This window comes from Nerophis lumbriciformis, linkage group LG01 (genome assembly GCF_033978685.3).
Source record: "Nerophis lumbriciformis linkage group LG01, RoL_Nlum_v2.1, whole genome shotgun sequence".
Taxonomy (NCBI): domain Eukaryota; kingdom Metazoa; phylum Chordata; class Actinopteri; order Syngnathiformes; family Syngnathidae; genus Nerophis; species Nerophis lumbriciformis.
Window position 1 is genome coordinate 58,783,258 of NC_084548.2, and position 14,028 is coordinate 58,797,285.

Sequence of the window (14,028 nt, forward strand, 5' to 3'; positions counted from 1 at the left end):
CGCGTTTTTTGGGGGAAATTTATTTGATAAAACCCAACACCAAGAATAGACATTTGAAAGGCAATTTAAAATAAATAAAGAATAGTGAACAACAGGCTGAATAAGTGTACGTTATATGACGCATAAATAACTGAGAACGTGCCTGGTATGTTAACGTAACATATCATGGTAAGAGTCATTCAAATAACTATAACATATAGAACATGCTATACGTTTACCAAACAATCTGTCACTCCTAATCGCTAAATCCCATGAAATCTTATACGTCTAGTCTCTTACGTGAATGAGCTAAATAATATGATTTGATATTTTACGGTAATGTGTTAATAATTTCACACATAAGTTGCTCCTGAGTATAAGTCACACCCCCCGGCCAAACTATGAAAAAAACTGCGACTTATAGTCTGAAAAATACGGTAATCGGATAAAACACTTTATAGTCTCAATGTGTATTTTAGGGAAAAAAGTTAACATAAACAAAGATTTTTCTGGTTGCCATAACATTCATTATCTTCTATTTACCTTTTATTTTACCTTCCTTTATCTTCTATTAACCTTTTTACCTTACTTTAAGTTCTCTTCGCCTTCTATTTGCATTCCTTAAATTTCTATTTACCTTCTATTCACCTCATGTTGCCTTCTTGTACTGTTTTACTTATTTATCTTCTAGTTACCTACTTTATCTTCCACAGTATTTACCTTCCTTTACCTTCTATCTACCTTTTATTTACCTTGTAGTCCCCTTGTTGATTTATTCAACCTTCTATTTACCTTTTATTTTATCTTCCTTTATCTTCTATTTACCTTTTTACATTTTATTCACCTTCCTTTATATTCTGTTTATCTTATATACATTTTATTCACCTTATATGTACCTTCTATTCACCTTATGTTACCTTTGTGTACCCTTTTACCTATTTACCTTTCTTTATCTTCTATTTACCTTTTATTTACCTTCTATTCTTCTATTAGCAGACTGGACTGGAAGGACAACTGCAAAGCTGTTTACAAGAAGGGCATGAGCAGACTCTTTTTCCTGAGGAAGCTTAGGTCCTTTAATGTGTACAGCAAGCTGTTGGAGATATTTTATCAGTCTGTTGTGGCCAGTGCCCTGTTCTATGCAGTGGTTTGTTAGGGGAGCAGCACCAGCAAAAGGGACTTAACCCGGATTGACAAACTGATCCGGAAAGCCGGCCAAACTATTGGCACCCAGTTGGAGGCGTTTGTGTCAGTGAGGGACAGGAGGACACTTTACAAAATGCTGGCCATCATGGACAATCCTGCCCACCCACTCCACCAGACAATTGAGGGACAGCGGAGTTCATACTCCAACAGGCTCCTTCAGCTTCGTTCCCAGTGTTCGATTCAAGAACTCCTTCATTCCGCACTCCATCCAGCTGTGTAATCACTCGCCATACAGCAATAGATGATGTCTATTACCTGACACCTTCTATGTTAGCTACTTCTCTTTGTTTATAATGTCTATTTTTTGCTGGATTTACTCTCTATTTTATACTGCAGCTGTTACATATACTGTAATATTGTACATGGTAATTGTTATATATTGTATATATGATATACAAATATAATATATCAGTATATATCCTATACTGTACATATATTATGTAAATATTATGTATATATGTTATATTTTATATTGCTTTTAGTCTATTTTATACCTGCATTGTCCTTTCCATCTTTTCCATCATTTGTAACTGAGCGACTGTGTGGAACAATTTCCCTTGTGGATCATTAAAGTTTGTCTAAGTCTAAGTCTATTCACCTTATGTTGCCTTCTTGTACCATCCATCTATTTTCTACCGCTTGTCCCTTTCGGGGTCGCGGAGGGTGTTGGAGCCTATCTCAGCTGCATTCGGGCGGAAGGCGGGGTACACCCTGGACAAGTCGCCACCTCATGGCAGGGTCAACACAGATAGACAGACAACATTCACACACTAGGGCCAATTTAGTGTTGTCAATCAACCTATCCCCAGGTGCAATGTTTTTGGAGGAGGGAGGAAACCGGAGCACTATGAGAACATCCAAACTCCACACAGAAAGACCCCGTGCCCGAGATTGAACTCAGGACCTTCGTATTGTGAGGCACTTGCACTAACCCCTGTTCCACCGTGCTGCCCCACCTTCTTGTACCGATTTACCTAATTATCTTCTATTTACCTCCTTTATGTTCTACAGTATTTACCTTCCTTTACCTTCTATTTACCGCCTTTATTTTCTACAGTATTTACCTTCCTTTACCCTCTATTTACCTTGTATTTCACTTCTTGAATCTTTTTTTACTTTCTATTTACCCTCTATTTTACCTTCCTTTATCTTCTATTTTCCTTCCCTTAACTTCTCTTCACCTTCTTGTACCTTTTTTTTTTACCTTATTTGAACTTTTATCCACTCTCTTCTACCTTTTATTTACCTACTTTTACCTTTTATCTACCTTCTTTATCGTTTATTTACCTCCTTTTACCTTTAATTTCCCTACTTTGACCTTTTAACCTTTTAGCTACCTTCTTTATCTTTTATTTACCTAATTTTACCTTTTGCCTACTTTTACTATTTTTAACCTTTTATTTAACTTCTTTATCTTTTATTTACCTCAGTTTACTTTTTATTTGCCTACTTTTACTATTTTTAACCTTTTATTTAACTTCTTTCCCCTATTATTTACTTTATTTTACCCTGTAATTAACCTCTTTATTTAGTTTTACCTTCTTTTATGCGGTCTGGATTTTTCATAAATTAAACCAGGGATTCTCAAACTGTGGTACGCCAAATAATCAAAGTGATGAGTAGGGATGTCCGATAATATCGGCCTGCCGATATTATCGGCCGATAAATGCGTTAAAATGTAATATCGGAAATGATCGGTATCTGTTTTTTTTATTATCGATATCGTTTTTTTTACAAATTTTTTTTTAATTAAATCAACATCAAAAACACAAGATACACTTACAATTAGTGCACCAACCCAAAAAACCTCCCTCCCCCATTTAAACTCATTCACACAAAAGGGTTGTTTCTTTCTGTTATTAATATTCTGGTTCCTACATTATATATCAATATATATCAATACAGTCTGCAAGGGATACAGTCCGTAAGCACACATGATTGTGCGTGCTGCTGGTCCACTAATAGTACTAACCTTTAACAGTTAATTTTACTCATTTTCATTAATTACTAGTTTATATGTAACTGTTTTTATATTGTTTTACTTTCTTTTTTATTCGAGAAAATGTTTTTTATTTATTTATCTTATTTTATTAATTTTTTAAAAAAGTACCTTATCTTCACCATACCTGGTTGTCCAAATTAGGCATAATAATGTGTTAATTCCACGACTGCATATATATGTTGATATCAGTATCGGTTGATATCGGTATCGGTAATTAAAGAGTTGGACAATATCGGAATATCGGATTTCGGCAAAAAGCCATTATCGGACATCCCTATAGATAAGGGTTTTATTTTCCTACCTTTCAAACACAGTGATACTGTTCAAACTCTGTGTAATGTTACAGTGGCCAAAAATATAAAATATACCGCTCCCTTGTTTTAATTATTATTTGGGCCTACAACGCTACTGTATTTTAATGTTGGTCATTATGGTGGTACTTGGAGAGGAAAGTGTTTTCTGAGGTGGTACTTGGTGAAAAAAAAACAACCACTGCATTAAACAATTAATCGAAGCAGCATAATATAAATCAAAGCTTGTTTCTAATTGAATTATCTATTTAATCGATTAATCGTTACAGCCCTTACCCAAGCTTTAAGCCTGTCTCTAGTCTGGACTATGACTAGCCATCAGTCCAGCTAGTGTGACTCCAAGGAGACAAGCAAAACAGCGTATTGTACAGGTTTGCACACCTGTGGTTGATTAGGAACAGCGATGTGGTCTTTAACTTGCACAGAGGACTCCACGGAAGTGAAAGGAGGCAACCATCTGCAGCAGGACAAGTTTGCCCTGTGAGGTGGTCAGCGTGATCTGGGAGTGCTGTGCGCATACACAAAGCCCTCACGCTTGACGGGAACCCCTCAAGACAAGCCGCGGCTACTGTGAAAGGGCTTGATTTGATATGCAGCGGAGTCTGCTTTTAAAATGTTAATATCGCCGACCATCACCCTCATTTAATCGCGGCAGCCAAGCTTGTGATTAAAAAGTGATAAATTGTGCAGCCTTACTGTACCGCACATTGCAAATGGCATCTTGAAAAAGCCAGTTTCAGTAAGGGATGCTTCCACCGCATGGGGAATTCCATGTGACGCTCCATTTAAGCAGCATGTTCGGACTGGACAAGGTGCTCACCTGACCCCAGAGCAGCTCTCCAACTCCCACGAACAGACACCAGAGCCACTGCTCCATGTTGAGCGGAGCGCAGCTGAACGGCTTTCCTCCCCACTGCACAATCACGATCTGCGGTAGAGACACACAGAAGGACTTTATCGGGGGACCGTCTCGCGCGCGCACATGCACACACACACACACACACACACGCACGCACACACACACACACACACACACACACACACACACACACACACACACACACACACACACACACACACACACACACACACACACACACACACACACACACACACACACACACACACACACACACACGGCACTGTCAGAGAAACACAAGCCCGTGTTAACACTCCACCCTGAATCGATCGTACCTATCTAGAACAGGGGTGTCAAACGTACGGGCCGTATCAGGTTCAATATGGCCTGCAAGATGAGTTTGCTAAGTATAAAAATCAGCTGCAATTTTTTTTTAATGAAATAAACTGCTGTTCAAAATGTGTCCACTGGATGTCGCTATAGCAATTCAAGTGCAACCAACGTCACACATGACACTGTTTAAAGATGATGTGTCAGCTGACTTTAAGCGCCCTCTGGATTGGCTGCCGCTACTCCAATCATCTCAGGTGCTCCGGTTGCGGTTGGCAGCAGATGGCGACAGACTGATGCCGTATCGACCTTCTTTCATTGTAAATTATCCACTCAACGGATAAAATAACAAAACGGTAAGGTGCAAAGACTTAACTCAACATGACCGTCATCTTTGTAGTTAGAGTTCCGTGCAGCACTCACAATTGGGTGAATGCAGGATGTGCACCCTGAACTCCATTGTAAAAAAGTGTGTTTGTACATTTGTTGTTTATTGTATTTTATTTTATGCTTAAATCTACCATGTTCACATTGTTTAGGTTTGTAATTTGGGGACGGCGTGGAGAAGTTGGGAGAGTGGCCGTGCCAGCAATCTGAGGGTTACTGGTTCAATCCCCACCTTCTACCATCCTAGTCACGTCCGTTGTGTCCTTGAGCAAGACACTTCACCCTTGCTCCTGGTTAGCGCCTTGCATGGCAGCTTCCACCATCAGTGTGTGAATGTGTGTGTGAATGGGTGAATGTGGAAATAGTGTCAAAGTGCTTTGAGTTCCTTAAAAAGGTAGAAAAGCACTATACAAGTATAACCCATTTACCATTTTACCATTTACCATTTTAATTATGTGACCTTGATTTTGGCTATGATGTCATTTTGATAGTTTTGTTTATATTATAATTTTAATATTTGAATGATGATAAATGAATGTGTTGGGGCATTTGTGGATGTCACCAATGCGGCGGTTTGAGGAAACGCTTGGTTGCGTTTCCAAACACGTCTTTAATGAACTCCCAACATGAGAATGCTAAACAGGAAGTTTAATGGATTTGTAAATATACTGAGACAAAGAGCAAGTTCATTGTGTTCTTCATGGTGTTTTTGAAAATGCACCATTTTTTCCTCAGAATTTTCAACTAACTTGAAGTGTTACGCAAAAAGGATTATTTGTAATGTGTACATTTTCAAAATGTGCTTCTTCTATTTTTGGCGAAAGTAAGACAAAGAAAACTTTTTTGAAATTGTCTTTACTTTTCAGTTATTACGCCAAGATTTTACCAGTCCGTCCCACGTGGGAATAGATTTTTCTCCATGCGGGCTCTGATTTCACAACAGAGAGACTGGTGGCGAGATTGAAAAGTGTCATTATTGTAAAATAACAGGTTTAATGCTCGAGTGATAATGGCTCGATGTAACAGGACAGACCACTCAATCAAGGTGGGACGGTAACAATAAATGCACTTAGAGGTAGGCAGAGGTGGGTAGTAACGCGCTACATTTACTCCGTTACATCTACTTGAGTAACTTTTGGGATAAATTGTACTTCTAAGAGTAGTTTTAATGCAACATACTTTTACTTTTACTTGAGTATATTTATAGAGAAGAAACGCTACTTTTACTCCGCTACTTTTATCTACATTCAGCTCGCTACTCGCTACTAATTTTTATCGATCTGTTAATGCACGCTTTGTTTGTTTTGGTCTGTCAGACAGACCTTCATAGTGCCTGCGTTTCAACAAATACAGTCACTGGTGACGTTCACTCCGTTCCACCAATCAGATGCAGTCACTGGTGACGTTGGAACAATCAAACAGAGCCAGGCGGTCACATGACCTGACTTAAACAAGTTGAAAAACTTATTGGAGTGTTACCATTTAGTGGTCAATTGTACGGAATATATACTGTACTGTGCAATCTACTAATAAAAGTTTCAATCAATCAATCAAATGTGTGAAGGAAAAAAGACCCTTTTTTATTTCAACCGTACATCCCGTCAAAAGCCTAAAGACTGACTGCACAGTTCCTGTCTTCACAATAAAAGTGCTGCTCCATCGCGCCTGCGCTTTCAAAACAAGAGTCTCCGAAAGCCAGCGCAAACAAGCTAGCAAGCTACGGAGTTTGCCGCCAATGTATTTCTTGTAAAGTGTATAAAAACGAATATGGAAGCTGGACAAATAAGATGCCGACAACCAACCACTTTCATGTGGTATTAGACAGAAAGGAGGAACTTTTTTTCTCCTCCATTTGAAAACGTGGACGCTATCAGCACTACTGTCTGATTACAATCAATGCAAGTCATCAGAATCAGGTAATACACCAACTTATATTCTTGTCTTCATGAAAGAAATGAATCTATATGTGTTAAACATGCATGTATATTCATTAAAACACCTTTAACATGTAAACAAAAACGGCAAAATAAATACATATAAATTATATACTGTATATATATATGTGTATATATATATATATATATATATAAATGTGTGTATATATATATATATATATATATATATATATACCGGTATATATATGTGTGTATGTATATATATTTATATATATATATATATATATATATATGTGTGTGTATATATATATATATATATATATATATATATATATATATATATATATATATATATATATATATATATATATATATGATATGTGTGTGTATGTTACTCATCAGTTACTCAGTACTTGAGTAGTTTTTTCACAACATACTTTTTACTTTTACTCAAGTAAATATTTGGGTGACTACTCCTTACTTTTACTTGAGTAATAAATCTCTAAAGTAACAGTACTCTTACTTGAGTACAATTTCTGGCTACTCTACCCACCTCTGGGAGGTAGGGATGCGTACCTTTTACATTTCAACTGATACGGTACCAATTCCAGGTACCGTATATGGGAAAAAATATGATTTTAAAAATGTGATTAAAAAACTGATAAAATGTTAATTTAAATAATAATAAAATATAACAGTGAGCTGATAATAATAAATGTGCTGTGCAGTTGTTATATTTTGTTTTCTTACCCTTCTAGCATTTGCAAGTATGCATTCATTTCAGTGTGTCCTAGGTGTCGCTACAGAATTCACTATTTTTGTAAGTATCTACTGAATTCCGTCTGTACTACCGCGCACTGATTCACGTGAAATCAAACGATACCACATTTCGATGCCATTGTTGCGCACGGCGTCACATTAAATGGCAGACTCAGAACCGGCTCTAACACTTGGCGGGCAAACAGGCGTCTTCGTAGTGCCTCAAAGTAATGCCAAAAGAGAAAGCATCACTGACAGAAAGCACACAAAAGTAAAGCTCCCCTTTTCTAAATGCACTAGCTTGATGCTTGGATATGCCATAGAAAAGCTACCGAGTAGCATTAGCGATTTTACATGGCGATTTCGACATCTCCAAATTTGTTAATGACAACTACAATCGAACAGCTGTGTGTAATAAGTACACTTTGTAGGACTCAACAAAAGACACTACTGGCACGTTCACCTTTATGGCAAAGACTACTCTCTGACTACAGCAACACACCTAGAACAAACTGAAATGAATGCATACTTGCAAATGTTCAAATGAGAAAAGGTTTCCATCCTTACTTATTAGAGGCGCACAAAAAATCGATTTAAATCCGAATCGCGATTCTTATATAAGTTGATTCTTGATATATAAAAAAATACAGATTATTAAGAAGATGATTTTTTTTACGAGAATCTCTTTTAAAAATAAATGTTTAGGCCATCTTCTTCTACATGGGATTTATATAGCGCTTTTCTAAGTACCCAAAGTCGCTTTACATGTTGAACCCATCATTCATTCACACGTGGTCTCTATGTAACCAAAGGAAGCTTTTCTAACCTGAAATCTGTTCTGATCAAATTATTTTATCAATTATTACATTGCGAAAATCGGTTTGAATCAAGAATCGTGTAGAATTAAGAATTGATTCTGAATCGAATTGTCACCCCAGGAATTGGAACCGGATCAAATCGTTAGGTACCCAAACACTCACACCCAAATACTGAAACAAACGTGGAATGAATAATCATTTGTCAGTTGTGACTTGCAGATAAAAACACAACAAGGTCTTAAATGTAACGACAACAAATGTTCTATATGACCTTTAATTACTGGAATAGTTGCAACATCACACAATAACAACCAGGACTTCCATAAGCTTATTAGAGCGAGCCCATCTTGTTCAACAGCAAAGTCGACTTTAAATGATCAAATAATTTTCAACATCAAATGTTTCTACCAATCCCAAGCCTCCTAAAATCCTACGACTTTGTCACACTCTAAATCGCTGCCACGTCTCTCCGCTCACTTGCTCCTTTCTTCTTCCTCCCTAGAGAGCCAATAAGCACTGGAGCGCTTTGCAGAATACCCTGCTCACTCTCTCAATCTCCCACTTTGTCTTCATTTGCTCGTCTTCTCTTTCTGGTGGACTCACAAGACTTTTCTTCTCTGTCTGATTTGACTGTAACGCTCATCACCGGGCAGTGGACCTTTTTGAAGGATGCCCCTCAATTTACTGGGCTGTTCAGGATGATTTAATGATAAGCAAAGTCATTATGATGCACTTTGCAGTATTTGCACACTAAGAGAACACTGAAGTTGGTGTGAACTGTTAAAGGCCTACTGAAACCCACTACTACCGACCACGCAGTCTGATAGTTTATATATCAATGATGAAATCTTAACATTGCAACACATGCCAATACGGCATAGCTTACTAAAGTGCAATTTTAAATTTTGCGCGAAATATCCTGCTGAAAACGTCTCGGTATGATGACGTCAGCGCGTGACGTCACGGATTGTAGAGGACATTTTGGGACAGCATGGTGGCCAGCAATTAAGTCGTCTGTTTTCATCGCAAAATTCCACAGTATTCTGGACATCTGTGTTGGTGAATCTTTTGCAATTTGTTCAATGAACAATGGAGACAGCAAAGAAGAAAGCTGTAGGTGGGAAGCGGTGTATTGCGGCCGACTGCAGCAACACAAACACAGCCGGTGTTTCATTGTTTACATTCCCGGAAGATGACAGTCAAGCTTTACCATTGGCCTGTGGAGAACTGGGACAACAGAGACTCTTACCAGGAGGACTTTGAGTTGGATGCGCAGACGCGGTACCGTGAGTACGCATGCAGCTGCGGCTTCCAAACATTTGATCGCTTGCCCGTACGTGCGTGCCACTATGTGCATGTCACGTACGTAACTTTGGGGACTTTGGGGAAATATATGTGCTGTATGAACTTTGGGGAGGTGAACGGTACTTTGGGCTGTGGGATTGAGTGTGTTGTGCAGGTGTTTGAGTTGTATTGGCGGGTTATATGGACGGGAGGGGGGAGGTGTTTGTTATGCAGGATTAATTTGTGGCATATTAAATATAAGCCTGGTTGTGTTGTGGCTAATAGAGTATATATATGTCTTGTGCTTATTTACTGTTTTAGTCATTCCCAGCTGAATATCAGGTCCCACCCGCCTCTCACAGCATCTTCCCTATCTGAATCGCTCCCACTGCCCTCTAGTTCTTCACTCTCACTTTCCTCATCCACAAATCTTTCATCCTCGCTCAAATTAATGGGGAAATCGTCGCTTTCTCGGTCCGAATCGCTCTCGCTGCTGGTGGCCATGATTATAATCAATGTGCAGATGTGAGGAGCTCCACAACCTGTGACATCACGCTACTCGTCTGCTACTTCCGGTACAGGCAAGGATTTTTTATCAGCGACCAAAAGTTGCAAACTTTATCGTCGATGTTCTCTACTAAATCCTTTCAGCAAAAATATGGCAATATCGCGAAATGATCAAGTATGACACATAGAATGGACCTGCTATCCCCGTTTAAATAAGAAAATCGCATTTCAGTAGGCCTTTAACTCGCATACGATCTGCTAGCTAGCTACAATTTTTGGTAGCAAAAGGTCAATCAGGCTGTGCGGGTCGTTACGTTTACATTGGCAGACAAATTGTCACTGTAGTTTTGTGGGCTAATCCAAGTGGTTGTTGTCCCACCTCTTTCCACGGGCCCTCACACCGCCGTGCAACTCGGGGTTCACGCGAGTCGGCAGGAACGCTTGACAGATGTGATCACGTCCTTCCCAATTCTCCCACCCACCATTACAAAAACTCAGGAAAATCGCCGCATGTGGAAAGAAGTTATGACCGTTACAATTTTCCACCACAAGTGGGAAATATCGGCGTCGATATCAATGTCTAGTCAAGATCAATTCCCAAATTGTATTAATTTAAAAGGAGAACTGGTCAAGTAATGACAGTTTGATTGCGAGAAGTATACGGTATACGAGGGAAATAGTACATTACAGTACAGTACAATATATTTAGGGCTGAAAGCTGTAAAAAGAAGAAGCATAATGAGTACGGCGCGGACGACAATGGCGAACGCATTATATGTCCCATTTTCGGGACATATACAGACCCCAAAAACACAGCAGCAGGCAACAACCAACAGGTAAGAAAAGTTAGTTTTGCATAATATCGTAAAATTAAACGCCAGATATGTCCCCTAATTATACACACACCATAATAATGCCCGTATGCTGAAACCCAGTACGTCTGACTACGGTAGCCGTAATGCTCCGCGTTCCGTCAAGCGGTGCAGCTTCGTAGCTTACCAAAGACGTACGAAAACATTTTTGACAGATTTTTGAGCACCGTGTGTAATGTTCTATATTCTCAATGAAACATCAAAGTTTTGGTGTTGCTTGCTTACCGGTACTTGCTAGCATCATTTATTGAACAGGGGGCGTCAACCTGCAGTCCACACGTATCACATATGTGTGACTGCCATCTACTGGTCACACCATGTATCAAATAAAATTGTTTCAAGGTAGGTAAGCACAACCAGAATTATTTCGTACATTAGGCGCACCATCCATTTTTGTGAAAATGAAAGGATTTTAAGTGCTCCTTATAGTCTGAAATATATAGTACATTACAACCAGAACTATTACGTACATTAGGCACACCGGGTTTGTTGTACCTGCATTGCAAAGGTCCCCAGAACAATGGAGCAGAAGATGGGGTTGGAAAATATGCCGTCAAAGACATTGCGCTCCCCGTGGATCTTGCGTGCGTTGATCTCGTTGAAGAGCTGCATGAGCACAAACGTGTTGAAGATGATGGTGTAGTGCTCGGACGGCGGCGAGTGGAGCGGAGCGTTGCGGCCGCTGTCGATGTTGAAAATGCGCTCGCCTGGAACCCCGGGGAGAGAAGAGAAAAGGAGTTGAGCAGTCTGCCGTGTTTGGTCTTTATATGCCAAGAGACGACGAATAGGAATGAGCTTGTTCCGCGTGCTAACGGCGTGTAGCACATTAAAACGTGTGTGTGAGCACCTATGAAGAGCAGGGTGAAGATGATGACGAGTTGGTACACTCCGTGGCCCAAGATGTTTTTCATCATGGTGAGGGAAATGAGCGGGTTGTTGCGGCCGTAGGGTTTCCGTAGCAACAGTGCCTCAGTAGGGGGCTCGGTGGCCAGGGCCAGGGAAGCAAACGTGTCCATGATGAGGTTCACCCACAGCATCTGCACTGCCTTCAGAGGTGAGTCCTGCACAGAAATGCACAGCACACTTACGTTGTGTTCCTTTGAAAAATCATACTTTTGTATTTTTACTCCTCCACTTTACTATTTTTATTAGGGCTGCCATCAGTATCGGCTAATTTCTGTAAAAAAGTATGCGATCGTCCAATGGCGAATAATGCCAGCTCACTGTGTATGTTTATACACAGTGTGGAGCCTCTCCACTAAGTTAATAGTCATCACCTCCTTTGCATAAAACAAAGTACATTTCTTACAAGTAGCATTATCACTGGAAGACGAGGCTAAACATGTTACACACCAAGTAAGAACAAGCAGGAGCGGACGAGGAAGGCATGCTAATTGCTAAAGTAGCTGCAGAGCGAGTTTGAAATAACACACAAAAGAACAGTAAATGGAAGCACGTCACAGCAGGAAGTAAGCAAATATTAACAGGAAATTAACAAGTAGATTAATACGAGTTATAGAGAGGAAAATGTAAGGATATCTGTTGCCATATATCGGTAGTGCCGATACCAGGGGTAGTATCAGTATACCGTAAATCCCGGACTATAAGCCGCTACTTTTTTCCTAGATTTTGAACCCTGCAGCTTATAAAATGGAGCGGCTAATTAATGGATTTTTTTTCGCTAATTCCCATAATGTGTTGTGTTCAATAGTTTGCATTAAACCCAAGCAATGGCCCCTGGACAGCACTTTGGACACACCAGCATTGAAACATTCACAGTTGATACATGTGCTCGGTATCGGAATCAGCAGTTTAAAACCCTGGTCGGAACATGCCTGTTTTGTCATTTTATAGACTTGCCTGTCTGATCCAAATATAGTTTCCTCCTTACCTTACCACTAGAACAGAAGAGAGTACAGTGCATCCAGTAATTATTCGCAGCGCTTCACTTTTTCCATATTTTGTAATGTTTCAGCCTTGTTCCAAAATATAATTCAAAATAAAATACTGTACATGCAAAAAATTCTAAAAAAAAAACGTTTATACATTGGGGTATTTTGTGTAGAATATTGAGAACAAAAATTAATTAATTCCATAACAAAATATGGAAAAAGCAAAGCGCTGGTTATACTTTCCGGATGTACTGCATGCTCATACACTACCACGATGATTGATGTGCGATACCACTGATTTTCTTTCTGATCCCATACCAAATTAAATTCAGGCTGGTATCGGTCATACCAACCCAATACCGAAACTATGTGCAAATATACTTAACATGCCTGCTAAAATTTTAAAAGTTGTGAATTTTCGAATAATAACATATCTATCAAAAAAACAACAGTAAAAATGTGTAAGAAAAAAAGAGCAAAAAATTTGAATATAATGAGAAAAAGCTGACATTTTCAAACTACTACTAATAATAATATACTTAGTCACCTATAACACAAAGGTGTGTCTTTAAATATATATAATATCTCTTTTTAGCATTTGAAAAAATATATACATCAAAATGCCCCCCCCCACACAATTTACTTTTCAGTATGCGTCCCTTGGTCTAAAAAGTTTAGACACCCCTGGTCTAAAATAATATATAAGGTCTCAAAATAACAATAAAATGTACTTAAAATGTAGACAAAGTTTAGTTAGTTAGGTAGTTAAGAAAATAAAAAATAATATTAACCTATACATTTATTTTAAAAATCACAACAACTTTTAAATGTGTAACTGAACATTAATATTTTCGTACAGGCAGAACTTTTGACACGCTAGTTACACAATCCTATTATTAATATTTTCATTCTATTCTTACATGGAAA

The 14,028-nt window shown here is 38.8% G+C and overlaps 1 protein-coding gene across 5 annotated transcripts in view; it reads right to left on the bottom strand.

Annotated features, from left to right (window-relative positions):
• Positions 1-14,028, bottom strand: part of atp2b3b (ATPase plasma membrane Ca2+ transporting 3b) — a 166,824-nt gene that overhangs the window by 29,148 nt on the left and 123,648 nt on the right. For all 5 annotated transcript variants that reach the window (XM_061988268.2, XM_061988235.2, XM_061988243.2 and 2 more), the window contains exons 21-23: positions 12,057-12,270; positions 11,705-11,916; positions 4,319-4,426 (exon numbers count right to left, since the gene is read on the bottom strand). In XM_061988268.2, coding sequence (XP_061844252.1) covers positions 4,319-4,426; positions 11,705-11,916; positions 12,057-12,270 — 534 coding nt within the window. The remainder of the gene's footprint in view (positions 1-4,318; positions 4,427-11,704; positions 11,917-12,056; positions 12,271-14,028) is intronic.